The sequence below is a fragment of the Nelusetta ayraudi genome, unplaced genomic scaffold, assembly GCF_046127955.1.
Source record: "Nelusetta ayraudi isolate G7.1 ecotype Tasmania unplaced genomic scaffold, CSIRO-AGI_Nayr_v1 ptg000151l, whole genome shotgun sequence".
NCBI classification, from domain to species: domain Eukaryota; kingdom Metazoa; phylum Chordata; class Actinopteri; order Tetraodontiformes; family Monacanthidae; genus Nelusetta; species Nelusetta ayraudi.
Window position 1 is genome coordinate 1526469 of NW_027466201.1, and position 21638 is coordinate 1548106.

At 47.2% G+C, this 21638-nt stretch overlaps 1 protein-coding gene across 1 annotated transcript in view; it reads left to right on the plus strand.

The window, feature by feature from the left end:
* Nucleotides 1–21638, plus strand: part of syne1a (spectrin repeat containing, nuclear envelope 1a) — a 140391-nt gene that overhangs the window by 62301 nt on the left and 56452 nt on the right. Inside the window, exons 55-67 of the mRNA XM_076013543.1 lie at nt 1940–2076; nt 5871–6048; nt 8832–9014; nt 9460–9603; nt 10821–10976; nt 13181–13345; nt 13792–13964; nt 14070–14223; nt 14590–14733; nt 14980–15144; nt 15585–15902; nt 16450–16605; nt 18788–18958. Coding sequence (XP_075869658.1) covers nt 1940–2076; nt 5871–6048; nt 8832–9014; nt 9460–9603; nt 10821–10976; nt 13181–13345; nt 13792–13964; nt 14070–14223; nt 14590–14733; nt 14980–15144; nt 15585–15902; nt 16450–16605; nt 18788–18958 — 2244 coding nt within the window. The remainder of the gene's footprint in view (nt 1–1939; nt 2077–5870; nt 6049–8831; nt 9015–9459; nt 9604–10820; nt 10977–13180; nt 13346–13791; nt 13965–14069; nt 14224–14589; nt 14734–14979; nt 15145–15584; nt 15903–16449; nt 16606–18787; nt 18959–21638) is intronic.

Sequence of the window (21638 nt, forward strand, 5' to 3'; positions counted from 1 at the left end):
GTTTTTTTAAGAGTTGTGTTTGCCAGGATTTTAACAATGTGTAAAAAAAAAAAAAAACAACACAACAAATACAACTATGCATTGCTCTACCGTGCCCATTTAAGAGAAAATGATTGGAGTTGCTAAATGATGTTACACACACACACACACACACACACATGCACACTCTCGCAGCGTGCAGACACGGCGCCTCTGCATTCAGCCGTCAGTAATTATCCGCTCTATTTGTAAATCCCAAAAACAAGATTAGTTGCTAAAGCAGCTTTGCCGGGAACGACGAAGCGGCGGCCGACACAATCCCATTGCTTTCCCCTTGTTTTCTCCTCATTCCGTCTCTCCACCTTCCCCCCTCTTCTCCGCTCCTTTTGTTTTCCCGCCATCCTCCCCGCAATCTCCTCCACCCAAACACTTTCCAGTGCCGCCGCCGCTGTCAGGGCCCAGGCCGTTGCCTTTAAAGGCGCAGTTTGCATGGGTTTTCTTTTTTAATTATTATTAATATTCCCAATAAAGTCCCTGAAGATAAATCACTTCTGTTTCCACAAATTAACATTCAGCATTTACATGTACATAAGAAGAACGTCCAGGTGCCGGACACGTTCACTCGCTGTATTAATGGAGGCCCATAATTGGGACCTGCTCAGGCAGTGTTGGAAATACAGTGGAGTCTGGATCCCCCCCTCAAATAACCCATCAGACCCTCAAAGGCTCAAAGCAAATTTAAGGGATATTTTCATATATATATGTATCTATACCACCATACACATACATATATATGTATACATATGTATGTATATATATATATATATATATATATATATATACATATATATATATATATATATATATATATATACATATATATATATATATATATATATACACACACACATTGTTTAAAACGCTACCTTTGGACGCTACTGCATCTAACACACTGCTCCTCCAAGTGTCAAGTGATGTCTTCCTCAGCAGCAGCAGCGGCTGCTGTTCTTTCAGACCCTCAGAGGAGGATCACCAACACTGTAACAGTTTTCTCTGCAATGTCAGAACTTCCCCATCGCACCTTTACACCCCCCTCCCCTCCCACCACCGCCCGCTGTTCTTCAATCCCGGGCTCTACTCCTCGCGATTCGGCTGCCCCCCCCCCCCTGTTCCGCTCCTCCTGTTTCTCCTCCTCCTCCTCCTCCTCCTCCTGCCCGTTTCCTGAGTCTCGCCTTGTTTTCGTCACACGCTCGTTTGGCGCGCGCTCGGAAAAAAAACGGCCCCTGCTCCTCTCGCTGTGCGAGGGGCTGACAGCTGAATTCCACCGGGAGAGAGCGTGAGAGAGTGAGAGGAAGAGGGGAGGTGGAGAGGGAGAGGGAGGAGGGTGCGCGTGCGCGAGGCGAGAGGGAGGAGAGAGAGCGAGAGAGAGGAGGGGAGAGAAAGTGGCAGAGCGGAGAGGGAGGGAGGCAGGCTTGTTTATTGGCTGTGCGTCCAGCGGAGAGCGAACGGCGGAGCAGGAGGAGGAGGAGGAGGCGGAGGAGGAAGAGGGAAGGGGGGGGGGAGTCGGGGAAGGAGAGAGAGAGCGTCTGCATATTTCATGGGATAGGATTGCATGACTTTTTGAATCCGCGGCGTGAGGCGGGCGGCCGAGCGGAGCGGCAGAGCGGCGCTCGCAGCTCGTCCCTGACGCACTCGGAGGAGAACAGACATGCTATTGTAGGAGCAGCACTGTGAGTAGCGCCGCGGTCGTCCCCATATATGTGCGTGTGTGTGTGTGTGTGTGTGTGAGTGTGTGTGTGTTGGATCTAGAGGAAGAGGAATGCAAGGGTGTGAATCGGGAGGCAAGTTCGCTTTATTTATTTATCTTTGCTGTCGTCCGGATGTTCCGTCACTCGCCGCTCGCCCGCCCGCCGGCCTGCCGCCGCTGACGACGTCCCCGCTCTGGTTGCTTGTCGTTCAGGAAACGCTGGAGGGCTTGCAGAGCGCCGAGCCCATGGCCGAGAAGTTGAAAGGGCAGCTGAACGACCTGGTGAGGTACTCCAGGGACCTGGGCTCGCAGTCCGAGCGGGTGACGGCGCTCATCAAGCAGCACAACAGGTGAGAGGAGCTCCCAGAGACTTTTGCGCGACGAGAGATCGTATCCGACAGATACGAAAAGCTAGAAAACCGTTGGAGTGGGAGATGTTTCTGCACGGGTGAGATTGTAGGGTTGTTTCTTCAATCTGTGTTATTTCAGTGTAGGTGCCATATCATGCAAAAACCATGTCTCTAACCTGTCAATGCACTCCACTTTTAAAAAGTGTGTCCTGTAACATGCGGTTCTGCTCATAAGCAAAGGTTCAAGGTTCAAGGTTCAAGGGCGCTGGTACTTTGACAGGACCTCCAGCCAGGTGTTGATTCTGCCTATTTGCCACCTTTCAAACAAGTCAAAGCAAAGCTTTTCCAAGGACGGCAAGACTTTATTATTGACACTATTTCACTTTTTCAATTCTCAATTTCTTTATTTTTAAGAAGGGACAGGTATATTAATCGACATTTTCTTGCCAAAAGAAAAATATACCCGAGTTAGCTGAGCGCTAGTTTCCATCGGTTTCCATTACGACGATGTTGTCGGCACTCTACACCGGGCCATTTTCATATTGTTTCTCGCTCTGTCGAGTCTAAAAATATCTCCGGGTAACGAATGCAGCATGATTTCTCCTACGAGCGTTGCCTCGGCAGTTTTAGCCAGCTGAAGGTGAGGGACGGCGGCGAGCACCTCAGCCACCAGTTGCTATGCAACATTTAACGGCACGGCCGCCGTGCCTACCGCACGCTCGGCGTGTTTGTTTTGGTTTTCTCGTCCTCCTGTTCTGCGCCTCGTCCTCGAGGCACAACGGGATTCTCTACGTAGCATCCGCTGTTTTTTTGGGGTTTTTTTTTGTTTGCTGCTCCACAGAAGCCTCAGTCTATTTACCCAGCCCTAATTGCCATTTTCAAAGCTCGCTGGTTAGCGTGTGTTCATTAGGAGCTTGTTTGCGCTTGCTTTGCCTTTTTTCTTGTGATGAGCAACGGCGAAACGCTAAAGGACGTCAAATTATCCACTTCATGCAATGGCCGTGTAAGATTTTAAGAGGTAGTTTGAGTTGCGATGCGAAAAACCGTGACCAACATCGAGCGGGGAAGCAACTTTTCTTGCCAGTTACCCACGATGGCTGGTAATTGGATTTTCTCCCTAATTGTCAGAAAACAGCACACACTTGCGTCCCCCTGGCTTTCTGTTCTTGTAATGGACTTGGCCTGTGCACTCTGCACCTGGGCATGTGCGACTTAAGAAGAGAGTGCGAAAAAGAGAGGGAGGGGTGGGGGAGAGAGAGAGAGCAACGCTAATCTTGGCCAAATTCTGTCTGCTGCTGCAGAAAAAAAAATGCTTTGTCCACGCTGACACTCGCTCCACTGTGGTACCTGCTTTATCCTCACATCATCATTAAAACCGACGTGTGTGTGTGTGTGTGTGTGTGTGTGTGTGTGTGTGTGTGTGTGTGTGTGTGTGTGTGTGCATGTGTGTGTATGTGCGTGCACGTTGACGGAAGGTTCTGTGTTGTTTTTTCACACCTCCCTTTGGACAGTAACTCCTGCTTAAACAGCTGCGCACCTTGTTTTCCTGCTGTCATGTTTTTTCCAGTACCCCCACCACCACCACCACCACCACCGACACCACCAGTTTAACCTTCACCCACTGGCCAGTCTGTCTGAATCCCAAGGACGTGCTCCTCATTTCCAATTTTAATAGGGAGTCAAATCTTTGCTGGTGGAAGTCGCATGATGGTTCAGAAAGAAGAAAGTGCTCTGCATGTCTTGTGAATGTAAAGTTTCAGCGTTAAGGAAAAACATCAATCATATGTGCAGTAAGTACTTAGACGAGAGGGCCAAACTGTAGATCCCCAGAAAACGACAGGTTTAGCCCTCTGTTTTCAGCCACTTCCAAAAAAAATCCATTTTACAACTGGCTCGGGGTATTGTCAGAAAACTGGAAGACCTGGAGATCTTTGTGACATCACAGAGGGAAGATTCCCGGAACTGTTGAAATATAGTCTTTGAAGGATGGAGCAAGTGAAAGATAGTGGGAAATGATTTTTTTTTTTACTTAAAATCTTTTAATTAATTTCCTGATTGAAATTATTATCCTTTTTTTCTGTTTCAGAAAGCGCTTTAGCGTTAGCACGCTGGGTTTCAAACGTTTACTTTGTCGGTTATTTCCAGTGAGTCTTATTATTCTGCTCTACTGCAGTGTTTTATGGTCCTGGCTAGTATGTAGTAGTACTAGTATGTAACGGAGCGACAGCGGCACCAGCGTGGGCTCGCTCTTTAGCCCCGCTGCCACGTCTCCTCAGCCTCAGCTTCAATCTGTCGCCCCTCATTCCCTCCGTCTTATCACCCCTGTGAACCTTTTGCCCCGCTCATATGTCGCCTCTCAACACGCCACCCCCGCACCGCCCCCGCCCTGCCCACCCAGCCGGGGGCGTCCGTCCACCATCCCCCCACTCTGAACCTCACTCTGCTCCCGACACCCCATTTCTTTCCACTTCACCCACTTTTGCTGCCATTGCTCCACCTGCCTGGCCAGCCGCCGCTTTCCCAGGCTTCTCCCCTCCACTCCTCCTCTTCCTCTTCCATCTCATGAGGTCAATGTATGTGATATCAGGGAATGTAGATAGATGGATAGATAGATAGATAGATAGATAGATAGATAGATGGATAAATAGATGGATAGATGATGGATGGATAAATAGGTAGATAGGTCGTGTAATGGAAAAGTATTCTTGTGTTATTCTTTATCTTGGTTTATATTGTATGATCACTAGTAGCACGTGTAAACTGTTAGAATCCTAGGTTAACATATATGCATCGTATTTCATTTTCCTTTATGGCCTGCCACGGATGTGCTCATCCTCTCCCTGTACAGGATGTGAGCTGTGAAATCGGTCAACTATCGTATAGTTGTTGGTTTGTCTCTCTCTGTTCTCCTCCCTGTTCTTTCCTTATCTCTTCCCCTCCCAGTCTACTGTATAAAAGACCTTCTTCCTCCTTCCCTCTTTGCACATGCACTCGCACTCCCATTTTTACTGTGTTTTGTGCCTCGGAGCTCCGATCCATTATTTTATTGTTTGTTCATTAAATTACTTATTATCCCAGCATTCCTGCATCGGCATCTTCGCTCTTTTCCACAACAGTCGATAGATTGATAGACAGACAGACAGATAGATAGATGGACAAATAGATAGATAGACAAATAGATAGATAGATAGATAGATAGATAGATAGATAGATAGATAGATAGATAGATAAATAGATAGATAGACAGACAGACAGATAAATAGATAGATGATGGATGGATGGATGGATGGATGGATAGATAGGTAGATAGATCGGTGGATTGATAGATAGATGGATAAATGATGGATGGATGGATGGATAGATAATTATTTTAATTGCACAAAATATACAACAAAATTACAGCTGTAAGCTCCGGTGTTACCATATAAAATAGATGAGACCTATCATACCTGCAAAGATTTACAGAAGATGCAACAGTGCAACCACAGATTCACAGTATGCAGTGCAGATGCTACAAGAAAGTAAATGACAATAATAGAAAGTGCGGCAGTTTATTGCAATTGCCCTTAGTTGCGGTTATTGTCCTTATGGGAGTGAGTCAATGAACATGAATAACAGATACGTGCGAATGTTTCAGTTTAATTTTGTCGGTGGATGTATGTGGTGCACACTGTCTGTGTGTGCGACAGAGTGCACGCGTGATCCCCTTCCTTCCTTCCTCCATTCCCTCCTTCCTTCCGCCCGTCTCCATCCGTCTCCATCCGTCTTCTCAACCTCCTCTTGCGCCCCACCAGCCTCAGCCTCAGGGCGTCCCGGGAGTGCCAGAACAAGGAGCGGCTGCTGGAGCAGAGGTTCCGCGCCGCCCTCCGAGACTTCCAGCAGTGGCTGGTCAACGCCAAGATCAGCACAGCCAAATGCTTCGACGTGCCTCAAAATGTGGCCGAGGCCTCCACCGCTCTACAGAGGATCCAGGTACGACTTTTTCTGCACAGTTACAGAAAAAAAAAAAAAAAAAAAAAAACACTCAAACAAAATTGTGGCTGTGTTACCATGGAGTTCTGGCTCTGCTTGTGCCTGATATCGCATAAGAATCCCACTTTTTTTTCCTCAGCGCAGCTTAACCGGATTTTATTTCTGCTCGCCGCCGCCTGAAATCAAGAACATCGCCTCCAGTTTCCCCTGGGCAGACACGTCGGAGACAGAGAAACAAATATTATTTTGGATTGAATTATGCCCCTTGTTTTATTATACAGGAATGGAAAGTGAGAGCATTGGCTGTTTGCTATTTATTGGACTGCCACGGAATATTACTTTAATCAAGCTTTTGGAGATGAACCTACATTTTTAATAACTTGCTTTTGCTTCGGGGATAGACAATGACATTTTTGCCGCACTCTCATGTGTGAAGAGCGCCACCTCGGACGGCCGCGCCGCCGCTGGTCGTTAACTAGCGCCGGCGAAGCCGAAGTGACTTGAGTGCAAATAGCGGGTGATGGCGGAATTATTGACTCATAAAAATCTACTCATGCCGCCTGTTGAGGCAATAAAAGCCTCTTCTTTGTAATATCCCTCCGTACACCGCCTTAAATCATCTTAGATGTGCGCACGGTTAATGTGCACAGTTTGTCATAAAGCACAAGAGCTCATTTTTTACGCGGATTGTCAAAGGCCGAACAAGAGCTCGGCGCCGCGAAAAAAGACACTCGATGCAAAATGACGTAATGGCTGAAGAATCAATCGACTTTGACGGGATGATTGCTTGACGGGGGGAGGGATGGGGAGTCTGTATTGACACGCACAGTAGTGTTGAGCTGTCCTCCGCTGGGCTTCGCTGAAGAGGCGGTACTGGCCCGAGGGCCGGATGAAAAGCGGGCGCCGAGCCAGGCGGGGATGAGAAAAGGGCTCCACAGTGGGGGTTCCTGTGCCCGTTCCCCCTCAAAATATCGGCCCGCGTCTGTCTTTCCTGAGAGGTCTCCCTGTTTCTCCGAGACGCTGGCAGGTGTAACAGTCTGGCAGCATCGACAGGAGCCACCCCAGGGTGCTGGCCCGGAGTCAGGTGCCTGTCGGTTTAACGTAGACACCCCCCCCAACATCCGTGCAGCAGACGGTTAATTGCGTCTCACACAACTGACCGCCACCCAGGAATTAATGGAATTGCTTGGAGTAAAAGCTTTCAAAGAGAAAAAAATTATAATTATACTCGATATAATGGTTAATTTTCTTCACCAGTGTGCTTTTTTTCTTTTCTTTCTTAAATCTAAAATCAAAGGCGCAAGCCAAGGGAAGATGGCTACTTAAGCAGCTGATTCCAGCCAAAAGGATGTTGAATGAGGGGCGGCACGGAGGAGAGGAACAGAGAGTCTGTCATGTTTTATTCAATATTGACTTGGTGAGGAATGTGGAACAATTTTTCCACATGGGTGACCTGCAGGAGGGCCAGCATGGGAGGGGTGGGGCCGGGCCCCGGCCGTTGTGTCACGCTTAATTGGTGGTATACAGTTACACTGGCAGCGAGGGGGAGGAGGAGGGGGAGCAGAGTGCGAGGAGCAAGTGTGGGGGACGGACAGTGTTGGCGAGTAATCCATTACTAAGTAATCCACTGCTGTTATTAAGCTACTTTTTGAGTAATGGTGTAATGTGACGGGAATACTGTGGCAAAACCGGTAATTATTCCATCATTACTTTATCAAGTATGAAGTATTTTGCAAACTAAAAATGTCTCATTATTCACACGTCGGGAAAACAACCGAAAACAGCGATGTCGCAGATTGATGATGCAGCCGTGCATGCAACATCATTGACATGCGATGACGCACCAAAACAAGCACGGCGGCGGCAAAAGAAAAAAACAGCGATTGCGTTTTGTAGTTGGAAATACAAATGCTATTTTGATTTCATCTCGTCTGAATGAAAGAATATTGTGGTTCGTTGTACGTTATGTGCAGGAAACAAAACGTTCTCAACTGTTACATTGTCTTTTTCTTAACTAAAGGAATTAGTAATTGATTACTTTTGAAGCAAAGTACTTAAAGAAGAAGAAAAACTAGATTACTTTTTAAGGAGTAATCAATAATCTGTAGTTGGATTACTTTGATGGAGTAATCCCACTGGGGACGAACACGAAAAATCAAAAGCCAGACTCACAAACCAACAACAACAACAACAACAACAGAGACAGGCTGTCTGTGTTTATATGTGGCTTTACTGTACCGACTTATCTGTCTGTGTGTGTGTGTATGTGTGTGTGTTAGAAGACTGAAATTCTGAGTGTGTGTGTGTGTGTGTCAGTGATGTGCTGACTGCACAGATGGTGGAGTGGTCCCTGCTGCGCTACTGTCATCGGCTCTGCTCTAAGAGAGGAGTGTGTATGTGCGTGTGTGCGCGCGCGCATATTCCGTGGGCGGGGGAAGGAGGAGCGACGTAAAAAGCAACACATTTCTGGCTCTTCTGTTGTTCTCTGATTGGCTTCCTGGGTCAAACGCCTCCGTCTGGCCGCACATATGGAATTGGTAATGACTTGGTCCAATTACCGAGCGGGTCGGCCCGCGTGCGCGTCCGCTCAGAGTTGCCCCGCAGCTGTTGCACGACATGCGATGGACGGAAAGAAGTTGAAGCACACTCAGTGTCTCCTATTGTTCCCTCCTTTCACTTTTACACCGTTCTGGCCCTACCCGTCTGCACATGTATGTGTGTGTCTGTGTGTACGCGTGCCAGCCACACACTCACCACTCCTTTGTCTGTGTGTATCCCCTCAGGAGTTCTTAAGTGACAGGGAGCATGGCCAGGCCAGACTGAGTACAGTAGCAGCAAGCGGGGAGCTGCTGATGGTGGTCGTCTCCAAAGACAGGGTGGAGGGGATCAAGGCCAAGGTTTCTAACGCCCGAGAGGACTGGAAGAGCCTGATGAACAACCTGCAGACGAGGGAGGATGCACTCAAGGTTTGGACGTTTCAAAGTTCATTCGACACTTCTTTACCAGGCAGCCGGATCGCTTGGATTTTAAGTTCGAGATCTGGAAAGTGCTTTTTGTTTCAGCTGGCCTTAGCATTAGTAATCGATCAGCATCCTATGACAAGACGTGTCAAAGGGAGGAAGTGACGACGACCAGCTGCCCAATGAAAAACACGCAAAACAAAGAAAAGGACATAGATGAAGGAAGGGCTGCTAATATGATCAGAGCTGGTTTGCAATTTCTGATTAAAAGTAGGACAAAGGAGAAATGTCTGCGGAAAAGATGATAACAGGCCAGACTGTAGAGACAGTCAGCCTTGTTGTGTGCCATGTATTGTATCTTTTTTTTTTTTTTTTTTTTTTTTCACCAAAAAAAATAATCTGTCAGTTTCCACAAGTCTTTATCTAAACTGGACAAATGTCCCATTCCCAGAGCTTGCAGTCCCAGATGACGGAGTTTGAGGCTAACGCTGAGCCTCTGCAGGAGTGGCTGAACAGCACAGAGGTCAGAGTTCAGGAGAGCAGCGCCCGGCTGCACGACCTCTCCGCCAAGAAACAGGAGCTCAGCAAACTGCAGGTACTGTGGAGTCGCCGGAATCTTGGGCCTAAATTCTTTCTCTTTGGTGCACAGAGTAGCTGTTTTTTCTTAATCAGAAGTCCATTAAACCCTTAAAAAAGGCAAAAACACAAACACATTTTGCTTTTGATGATTCTGTCTTTTTTTTCTTTCTATTATTCCCTGTAGTCCATTGACCAATAATATGCCGAATTGCAAATGCACCGCCACGATACATCGCTCCGCGCTGCCATTCGAGTCCTGAACACGTTTTCCCACAGCGGCACAAAATAGCCCAGGACCCCTAATCAGATCATGTCCTTCAAGTGCAATCTCCAAATCGGTAGGGAGGAAAAAAACAGAGGAATTTAATTACGTTTGTCCATCAGCGCGCCATCAAAATAAAAGCGGCGTCCTGAGACAATTGTCGCAAGGAAAGTCCCCGAAATCTAATTAATTCTCTCTCTGTCTCTGTCGGAGCCGAAACGCTAAAAAGGCTCCTTTCAGGATGTGATAACAGCATCTGCCGTGTCTGGCCGAGACCAAAAAAAAGAAAGAAAAAGAAGCACTAGGCGTTAAAAAGATAAAACTGACAAAAGAGGGGGAGGGGGGGGGGGTAGAAACATATCAAGCCCATCTCAAAGCCCAGCCCTTATCGTGTTGCTATTTTTGTATTTACGCTGTCACCCGCTGTAGCACTTGTCTTTCCTTGCCTTTGTCTGGCCCCGCAAGCAATTACATTTCTTCCTCCTGCACACCTCGGGCACAATAGAATACATGCCGGCTTCAGTGTCTGAACCTGTGTTGGCAAAATCCTCTTCACCTTCTCACACACACACATACACACATGCATGCACACACCCTGACTTTCCAGGATTTTATCAGGCTCGTCTTGGCTCCCTTTTCTGAGTCCCAGAAAAAGAACATCGAGGAAAAATACTGCTGAGCCAGTTTTTTGGATTGGATGTTCTCTCTTCCCCCCCTGTCTACATGGCTGTATTTTAATGTGTTCCTTGTGTCCTGTGATATATTAACCCCCGACGTCTGTCTTTCCTCCTGCACCCAACCTTCTTTGTCTACCCCTCCCCCACCCACCACCTTTTTCTTTTTTTGGGTTGTTTCACTTTCTCGACCTTTCAACCCCTCATTCCGCCTCCACCCCCACCGCTCCCTCACGTCCCCCGATGCCTCTCGAAATCCTCGCCCGCTCCTTGTCAACCCTCCCTACACCGGCCCAGTGTGTGCTGGAGGAGATGGTCGGTCGGGAGGCAGAGCTGGGCGCGCTCAGGGAGAAAGCTCACCACCTGTGGGAGGGACAAGCGGCCGGCAAGGGCTTCGTCCACCGCGTGTCCCAGCTGTCAGCGCAGTACCTCGCGCTCAGCAACCTCACCAAGGTAACCCCGCCCCCTCGTCCTGTTACAACCCCCAACCGCCGCCACCTCCGTCTCTGTGCGCATTCCATTGTGTATCTGGAAGCGGCGCTTTCGGAGGTCGCGACCACGTCACCGGAAACGTCATGGATGGACTGGAATGTCGGAAGGTCACCAGGAGTGTACACCATTTATCACCAGTGGAAGCCGTGCTTTGAAAAGTTTATTATTAGCCACTACGTCCGTTGACTGCGCCATCTAAAAGCCCCATTTTGAGCAAGTCACAAGCTACGTTTCCATGACAGTTTCTCACAGAGTAAAAGCGATATTTCAAACATTTTGACGAAGTACAATTACGATTTGCTGGTGTTCCCATTGAATGGCATGAAGCGCATAAGTCGTAATTCTCGTAAAATCTCGTCCCGCGAGACTTAAGACAATTACGTTTGCATTTGTTTGTTTGTTTGTTTGCTGTCAAGAATGGTTGTTACATATTTTCTAAAAAATAATCCGTCCCCTCCTCCGTCAAACATAACGCAGCATATTCACTTGAAGTGAACTGGTCACGTGACCCCGTACGTTACGTTCGCTGACGCGTAAAGTGTTTCCATGACACTTTTGCGATACATCTCTATATGGATATGACTGAACCCCCCCCCACCCCCCAACATGAGAGCGTCAAAACCTTTTAGCGGTATTTTTGAGAGGTTTTTCAAAGTTTGGGTGTTTCCATGACCAGTTTTCTATTGCCATATTTTAGGCTTTGTGCAATTCTAGGGGCAATGGAAACGCAGCTACTGTTGTAGCAACATCACTGTTGTTGTTTTTACAACAGTGATGTGTCTCTTTCCCATCGGATTATCCAACATTTTTTGTGATGCTGCTCCGCTACCTTGTTCAAATGGAAGAGTGAAAGTCTGAAAATCAATATAAGATAGAAGTCGTACTGACAATTATGGGCCAAGTCCATCGGTACAAATGCAAAAATGTTTTTTTCTTTTTTACCTACGCATTATTTCTAGAGCTGTCAAACAATTAATTTAAATTTAAATCGTGATTAATGGCAGAATGTTTATATTGAACTGCGATTAATCGTGGTTTCAGTTGAATTTCAAGGCAGTCTCAAAGCTTTTAAGCAAGTATTTCTTCAGAGAAATCGGCCAGAGGGGCCGACTACGGGTTAGTAAAAGGGACAAAAAGGCTTGCATTTGAAATGCAAAAAATGAACTTGTTACGGATTGTATTTAACTAATCACGATTAATGCGTTAACGCTGACTGCTGACTAATTATTTCATAATGTACATGTTTCCTCCACTATGATGGAAGGGCCCATCTCCTTTTTCACACCATTATTGATACGCCTGGATTCACGCTACGAGGCGAATCGAATGCCGCGTCACTCGTCTCCGCTGCCGCAGCGCGCTGAAGTGTGCTTGATCCATGCACTTTCTCCACCAGACATTATAGGTTCCTCTGCCCTGATCTATCGCCCGCTACTGCTCCGCGTTATTCGCCCCGTCATTTGTTATTCCCCTGCCGTGCATCACTCATGGTCGCTGCAATCAGCCTGTCTGGAGGTAAAAAAAAAAGAGAGCGTGTCCTTCCAGTCGTGCTGATTAACCTGAGCGCACTCATCTGTCTTTATCCCCCCGAGAGATCGCCCCGTTGCGGCCCCACCCACACACAACAGCCTCATCAACATGAAAATATGTGGCGCTCACCTTTAATCCGCCCGAGCACCTCTGAAAATGTCAACACTCGTGCGAGTGCGTCAGGACGTGACCTTTCCGACGCTCTCATTACCCCTGTGACACGCCGATGATTAATTTGACACGCCGTACAACAGAGCACTACACCGATGGCGGTGCACGCTTCTCTTAGCGCGGGACAATGAGAGTGGCCCCCGCAACAATGATGAATGAGATTTGTTTGCTTTGCTGGCGAGGCGGCCAGGCGCTATTTTTAGGTCCTCTTCCCTGCCAGACGTAGAAACAGGAGCAGAATCGTTCCGAGCTGCCACTTGTAGATCATCACGGTCGCTCTGCGTCTTCATATACGTCTCTTCAGATTTTTTTTTCTGAAGAGATGGAAAATGGGAAAGCTCGGACGTCGGAAATGCCCGACTTAAATTCCATTTCGAAACAATTGACATGTAACTTGCGACGCAACCCACAGCTGTGTCTCAGAACCTTTGCGGGGATTAAAGGTTCCGTTCTGATCCCCTCAGGACAAGGCCTCCAGGATTGAGCGCATTGTAGGGGAGCACCACCTCTTCTCCCTCGGCCTCAAGGAGCTCCAGGATTGGCTGTGTGAGGCGCAGAGGATCCTCGGCACCTGCGTCTCCTCCACCACGGACAAAGGCGTCTTGGAGTATCGCATGTTGCAGCTGGAGGTAACGCACTCGGAGACAGGAGAGTTCCTTCTTGATCCATCCATCCATCCATTTTCTATACCCGCTTCTTCCTGAAGCTTGGGGTCACGGTGGTCTGCTGGAGCCTCTCCCAGCTGTCATAGGGTGAAGTCAGGGTGACATCCTGGACAAATCACCAGTTCATCTCAGGGCCACATGGAGACAGACAACCATTCGCACTCACACAAACACACCTACGGTTAATTCAGTGTTCCAAATTCACCTCAAATGCATGTTTTTGGACTGTGAGAGCTGGAGAACCCTGGTAGAACCCATGCAGACACAGGGAGAACATGCTAACTCCACACAGAAAGGTCCCACAACCAATTTGGGTTCTTCAAGTTCAACTCGGTGCAAACCGTAGTCATAAGACTTAATCGAGTCCTCAGACGGCTTTTGTGATCTTTCTCTTCCACCGCCGACTGCAGGCCTTGCTGGCTGCTCGTCAAGAAAGGGAGATTCAACTGAAGATGCTCCTGACGCGGGGGGAGGCCGTCCAGCGGAACACGTCAGCAGAGGGAGTGCCAGTCATTCGCAAGCAGATCCAGGACCTTAAAGACTCATGGGACTCCTTGCTGTCTGCCTCCATTCAGTGTAAAAGGTAACTAGGGCACCCAAACCGTCAACACTTACTTGAAATGTGTAGAGGAAGTCAACTTTTTTAAAAACAGTTTCTGTCTCCTCTGCGGTTACGTTTCTGTAACAGCCAGCTGGAGGGTGCTTTGTCACAGTGGACCAGCTACCAGGAAGACGTGGGTCAGTTTGTGCTGTGGATGGAGCGGGTGGAGGAGACGCTCAGCTGCTCGGACAGACAGTACGCCGAGATGAGGGACAAGACGGCAAACCTGGGCAAGACAAAGGTATCGTGCAGCGCTCGTAGAGGCTGACGCGGCTACTACGTTATCGCTGCTCATAGGCTTGCTGTACTTGCACATTAACATCAAAAATATCCCCCTCGGAGGAGCAGGTTTAGTGTTTAAGCTTCAAATCTATAAATAGATCAGAAGCTCTTTCCTGTGTGCCGCTATGGTTGACTTGAAAATGAACCCAAAAACATTCCTCGCAGTTTGCAAGATGTCTGCGGTTATACTGGAAAGTATATCAGGGAGGAAACAAAAATCATATTTATTTTGTGGCAAATCACTGACCCCCCTCCTACGGGATTGAGGGACCCAGTGCAACCAGTGGATCGAGATTTCCGACCAGTTGTGCCCTTTTCCTTACAGCTCCTCTACGAGGAGGTACTGAGTCACAGTAGCCCTCTCGAGACCATCGCCACAAAGGGGTCCAGCATGGCCGAACACTGCGCCACCCAGCAGGAGGTGCAGCAGCTGCAGAGCAGATACGACAGCCTCAAAGACAAGGCCAAGGTACCAACAGTCAGAGCAACATATGGTTTCCTTTTGCAGGCATCTTAAAAATGAATGAGTTTCTTTTTCTTTCTCCGCTGCCGCTTCAGTTTTTTCATTTTATTAATGACCCAAATCAGATAAAGGACACTGCAAAGCTCAAGTAGTTTTCCCAAAGTGTTTTCATGCAACTTGTTCTACTCATTGCTGCATTGTCACGTGAAGAAAATGTTGCTTCATGGAGGCCCGACATCTCGTTTTTTGCAGAATGCAGTCGCTAAGGCCAAAGGGCTGGTGCTGGTCCACCAGGAGTATCAGCGGGCGTTGCATGTGTTTGAAGACTGGCTGGAGCAGGAACACGCCTCTCTGGCCTCACTGTCCCACCCAGATGGAAACGTGGACACGCTGGAGAAGACATTGGGACAGCTGCAGGTATTAATGTTGTGGAGGGGCTTTGTTTAATTCATTTACAAATACTGCTCTGTAATCCTAAGACGTTTCAGTGATCAGATACCATTGAATGGCCCCAGATATTTATTTAAAGAAAGGCCCCAAATATTGCAAAATGTGCTTCACCAATGTTACCGTGACAAGAATAAATTTTGCATGTGTCCAATATTAAGTTATTTATTGTATAGTATCAATCTTTGCTTATTTCATATTCAGGTTGTTTGGGTCCATATAAAAAGGTTACTGTTTCTTCAGTAAATATCAATGTTGGCCCACGACTTTGTCCAAGTTTGAAATTTTGGCCCCACAATGTATTTGATTTTAACACCCCTGCGTTCAGACCTGGGATGAAAAATACTTGAAATCAGGTCTAATGCGGAACCTTTAAACTCTACAATATTGTCTCTCTGTTTCCCTTGCAGCTCCTGCAGCAGCACTGCTCCAATGGTCAGTCCTTGCTCTCCGCCGTGTTGACCAGCCGAGAGAAAGTGATCCCCTGGGGCATCCCTCAGATCGAGGACCGAGCGCTAGACACGGCCCAGCACGAGTGGGGGGCCTACCAGGGCCGTCTGGAGGAGACGCAGACCCAGCTGAACACCACGCTGAGCAGGCTGAAGCAGGTCGGCCAGCGGTTCCTCAGCCTGGCCCAGTGGCTGGAGGAGATGGAGAAGTTGGCACACGTCAGACGACACCGGCGGTCGGACAAAGCCACGAAGGAGACGCAGCTGAAGAAGCTTCAGGTCAGAGACAAAAAGGTTTTATTGGTTTCAAGTCCAAAGCAAATTGTAGACTGAATCTGAGGCTTTGAATTTGAACAATTTGTATCACTGGAGTTTTATTATTTTGCATATTTCCTCTGATTGTCAGTCAAGTCCTCATAGTTTCCGAAAAAACAATGCCCCACCACCCTCACCCCCAACTCAGCTACAATCAGGTCAAAGGCAAACATGGGATTTTGCTTCCACAAAAGGAAAGTTTTGAAGCACCTCGGGGACTCACCTTTCCTTTTGACTCACAGCAGACGTGTAAACAACAGGGGACATTGTATTTCCCTCTAGGTCTCCTTCCTCTCCAGCACGTTTCCTGCCAGGGTCAGGATGTCAGGCAGTCTTGTGTTTCCCTCAAGGAGACCCACACAAACAAATGCAGACCTTCTGTCTTCATCGACTTGGACTGTCTTCTTTCGCTCCCCCCCCAAAAAAACTACACAGTGAACGGTTCATCAACAGAGCCGACTGGAAAGAAGTAGACTGATGCTCAGTTGTATTTTCCTCACCGTCCTCCCAGGGGTGTCTGGAGGCTGTCTTTTCGCGCCAGGAGGAAGTGGACAGGCTCTCGTCTCTGGCCCAGCAGGTCCTGGAGGAAACCTACATCAGCAGCCGCGTCAGCGTGACGGCGACGCAGCTCACTGCGCGCTACCACTCGCTGCTCCTCACAGTCCAGGTAGGTCACCTGCTGGTGTCGGCGGATCGGTCATTCATTCATCTGTGTTGTTATCCTGTCCTTCCGCATCAGTCTTTTTTGTATGATGCCAAAAAGAGTCAGTAGTAGCTACAAAGTATTTAATCTAGAGCTGTCAAACTATTATCTTTTTTAATCTCGATTAATCGCATAATCTTCATAGTTAACTTCGGTTAATCAGAGTTTGAATTGCATGTGTAAAAATTGCATGTGTCTGTTATTTTGCATTTCAAGGCAGCTTTTAACCCCATAATGCAAAAAAATGAACACGTTATGGATTGCATTGAATTAATCGCGATTAATGCCTCAACGCTGACAGCCCTAATTTAATCACAGATCTTGCAAACCTATTCAGTTACATTTTTGTACATAATAAAAGACATCATCTGTGATCTCTGATTGAAAAGTTGTTTCTGGAAATGGATTTTTTTTTATTGCTTAAATGTTCATTTTACCAGGTAATGAGATTGAGATTTTCAAGGGCGACCTGGCCAGGAGGTCAGCAACATGCGTCATACGGAAATGAAAATAAATTGATTACGAACACTACCAATAAATTCTATCAGCATTACGTTTTAAAGTGCCGTGCAGTTAAAAACATGAGTACTGATCATCCCTTATTCAAAATCATGTCAAAAGGAGATAAGAACGAGTATATTTAGAGGTAAAGAATAAAAAAATCTAGAAAGGTCTTTGCTTGAAGCCCTTGTTGTGTTTTACTGGCTGACTGCCGGATTAAGAAGTCTCTCAGCGGGCACCTCACACGTGGTTATGCCTCTCGCCATGGAACCGGGGGCCCCTGGCGAGAGTTCCCACTTTGTTTCCCCAACACTCCATTGAAGCTGCTTTGAGAGTTACGGCTTTCTGAGCGCCCGAGCCTGTGTTTCTTTGTACGCTCAGATCAAGACTCTCCATTTGTCCGCTCCTCCTCCGAGGAGAGGCCGGGCGACCAAAGGAAAATCAATCGGGCTCCTCCGGTCTGGGGGCCGCGGCTGTAATTAAACGCTGCGGAAGGCGTTCTCGCACCCCTGCGCCAGCCTTGCCAAAGCCTTGCCTGTGCCGCATTGATTTTTACACCTTGAGTAACACTTCTGAGCCGCCGTGCGAGCGCCGTCGACTCACTTCCATCGCTTCGCTCCGTCTCCGCGTGAGCCCGCACCGCTCTGAAAGCGGGCCGCTCCTCTCCTGGCTACAGGCGGCTGTAATTAAACTGTGTGAAGTCGAGGCGGGGGGGCGGCATCTGGGCTTGCGATGGGGAGCCGTTGCCGCTGTCTAGTCACAGGGAAGGTGTGCACTCAGCACTATCAGCTAATTGGAGACTCCATCGGCGCGAGATTTGCAAGTTGTGCGAATAATGCGTCAAAGCCGGAGGAGAGGCATTCCGTCCTCGCCGCCTTTATTGACTCAGAATCTCAAGTCGAGTGGATAATGCATCCGGAGAGGGAAGGTGAAAAGAGAGAAAAAAAAAAACCAACACCTCAGATTGTAGTGGGGGCTGTTGACATTGACGGGATGTATGAGGAGGGGAGGGATGGATGTTTTCTTTTAGATGGTCGATGAAAGAGAAAATTGGGTCCTTTGTGGCCAAGCAAACGGTGCTGAGACACTGCGAAGAATGAGGTGACACAAAAAATAGTTTATTATCATTATTATTTATGGCTGTTATTTTTCGTAGTTATACTTTTAGCCATGTACGCAATTTTTGAGGTTTACATGAAAGACATGGTGCCACGCAACACTATGCAATTTATACAACCAATGCTTGATTCTAACAGGAAGATAGGTACTTTATTAACCCTTCACAGCAGCTGTGCGTTGTTCGTTCACTCATTCATTCATTCATTCAAAACACTTAGGTAACAACAACCAAAATAAAAACAGATCCAATATACTATATACTTCTTTCTACACAATTTTAGAACATGCACTATTTAGTTTGTGCTGTTGTGATTGTTGCTTATCGGGTTGTGTTTTATTTTTCACTTAATCTGTTTGTTTTTTTTGCTGTGTTTATCAAATTAAAACCCATTGCGTCATTCAATTTGCCAACCTAATACTTTTCTAAGTACTTTACGTACTTGCACAGCTTCTTCGTTGTTGTCTTCTTTGATAATTCCACTGTGGCTCTATACTCTCTGACCTTCTGAGTCCTCCTCCTTCTCAGGACACCATCAAGCAGCTGCAGGAGGAGCTGCGGAGCATCGAGGACGCCGACAGCCTCTGCGCGTCCTTCAGCGACTGGCTGACTTCCACCCAGAGAAGCTTTGGCGAGCTGACTGACAGCTCTGAACCTCTGGACCGCATCGGCATCGAGAGGAAGATGAAAAAACTGGAGGTATTTTCCCCCGACTCCGATTTGCTTGTGTAATGAAATGGTGTGCAGTGCCCGGGGAGCGCTCCTGAGCTACAAATCCTGGATTCTGAGGTGTGGCGCACCACTTAGCGCACATCTCAGGCGCAGCTTACACGGAAATCAGCGCTGACTGCCGAATTAATGTGCCAATTTGATGAGTTTGTAAGTCTTCAGCCCGTGGCAGAGAATTTGAGCATAAACTCGCCCGCATCCAAGGCAGGTGCCACCTCTCTCTCTCTGCCAAGTAACATATGCTACCCGCTAATACCGTCAAGCGTCCGGATTTTCCTGGCAGCCGCAACATCCTTTCCCGCGGAAATATGCGGCAAAGTGTCTGTAAAGCTTTGCAAAGCATCTAATGCAATTACAGTATTTTGGAAGACGCTTGTCACTTTAAATTTTTCTGCAGCGTGTTAGCTGCGCTCAAACACGCCGAGACTGCAGTAAATAGTGAATTCATCATCGACCCTGCCTGTCGGTGGTTTGGCAGTGTGAAGAGTGTAGATGGGGGGGCGGGGGAGGTGGGGGGGCGGGCTGTGCGCGCCGTCCTGCTCTTTACGGAGACAAAGCGGGTGCCGCTTTAGAGGGAGCGCGGTAAAAAGGGAGGGACCTCCCACTGGGAAAGCAGAGTATGAAGAAGCGCCGGTGTCAGGAGCCTGCTGGTACGGATACTATAATTGATGCGGTGCCCTCACCGCTTCACCACACACACACACACACACACGCGCGCACTCTCCTCTCCTTTAAAAACTTGTTTCGAATCACGAAACCCGTCAGAAATACTAACAAGCTGCGGCAAACTCCGGAACCCGCCAATCCTCTGTGATTTCTCCCCGGCTTTTGTTGATGTATCCCTGGATCTCCTTTTGTCTTTGTCTCCCTCACACACGGGCTGGGACAAACACGTTGCCCACACACACATCCGCACGGCGTCTGGTGTGGGCTTTGCCCTAATCCCCCATCTGGGATCGATGCTGCGCTCCTGCATAGGCGACTGAAGAAATGCTGTCACCGCGCGCGTCCGTCCCAGCGCAGCGGTTACCACGCCCACTGCGAGAGGTGCGAGGGCTTTCCAGTGAGCCACCACAATTACCTGTGACACAAAGGCTTGGGGTCAATAGCCGTGTCAAGGTCTATTGGTTGGATTTTGGTGTTATTTTGGGTGTAAAAAGCTACTCAAGCTGCAAGCAGGGTCTGCTTAAAAGGTCGTTGTGACTTTATGAAAAGAATTTTCCTTAAATCTGGAAGTATTGCGATTTAATGAATAAAGGTGGAATGTTTCCTCATACCTTTGGATTCATCTTATCTGGCAATCTGGAAAGCAATCCATTGAAGAACCAGTTAAATGGAGGCAAAACTTGGAAAGTGATTGGAGGAATTTTCTGTGTGAGTGCCTGACTACCACATCTGCAGGTCACTTGCAACATGTCGTCACTTCACCAGCTTGCGCTTCGTCAGCTAGCAAAAGCAATACAAGAATAATGTTCCCTGATCCCTAAATCTCAAAGTATTGGCATTGAACGATTATTTCTTTTTTTGATCCTTGGTAAATATACTCAAGAAAAAAGCTTTTCCAAAAAGAAATAAAAACATTCAACATCTACACTTAATTTTTGTCCTCACCCCGTTAGTACATAATCTAATTCTAAAAGAAAGTTGTCGGTTTCATTAGGGACGTATCACAACTATGGAAGAGAATTAGTGCCACAAGAAGAGAAAAAAACTTTAACATTTTTTTTTTTCAAGTTTCCAAATTCAAGAATAAATCTGAAATTTCGCGATTAAAGTTGAAAGTTCTAGAATATAGTTGACCTAAAAAAGACGAAATTTCATGAATCAAATTGAAAGCACAAGTCTAGTGGAGTACTTCCGTTTTCCGCCAGTTTCCTGATTACTGTGGGTGAACCTTGTGGGATACACCTGTTTTCAGCAGTTTACTTTTAACGGTGGCTAACTGGGTTAATACACCATCCAATTTATTCACAAAATTTCCACTTTTATTGCATCAACTTAATTCATGAAATTTCTTCTTTATTCACAAAATTTCAGGGGGGGGGGGGGGGTTTACGTTGTCTTTTTCACAAAATGTTTGCTTTATTCACGAAATTTCAACTTAAAACTCTAAATGAAAAATATATATTTTTTTATTTTTAAATAAAAATCTCCTTCCTGTAATATTTTTTTTCTCTTCTTGTGGCCCTAATCCTCTTTCATACACGACAGACACTGGAGACCTAGAACCGATGACGACAAGGGAAGGAGCGTCGTTAGAGTTCATTATGCGCAGTGGTTACACGAGACACTTGACACGGGTAATTGGGGTTGACATGGTACGGGGCAGCCAAGAACATGATGGCGCACTATGTTCGGGACCTTTAAACATATATGATTCAGGCTAACAATATATCATTGTACAGGCTTCTTTGTAGCCATTATTCATCGCTGAATAATTTCTCAAGAAAAAGCAGATTGCCTGTTAGAAGTGTGAAGGTTTTACTCAGCCAGTATCTTTCTGATCGTTAGGGTGCATTCTAGTTCTGTAATCAATTCAACTGATACTCACCATTTACATGTATAGTGGGTTATAACCTTGCCCACAAAATCTTAGCCTCAACAATATAATATAAAATGATGACTTTCCCGCGGAAGGTCAGTCAGCGTG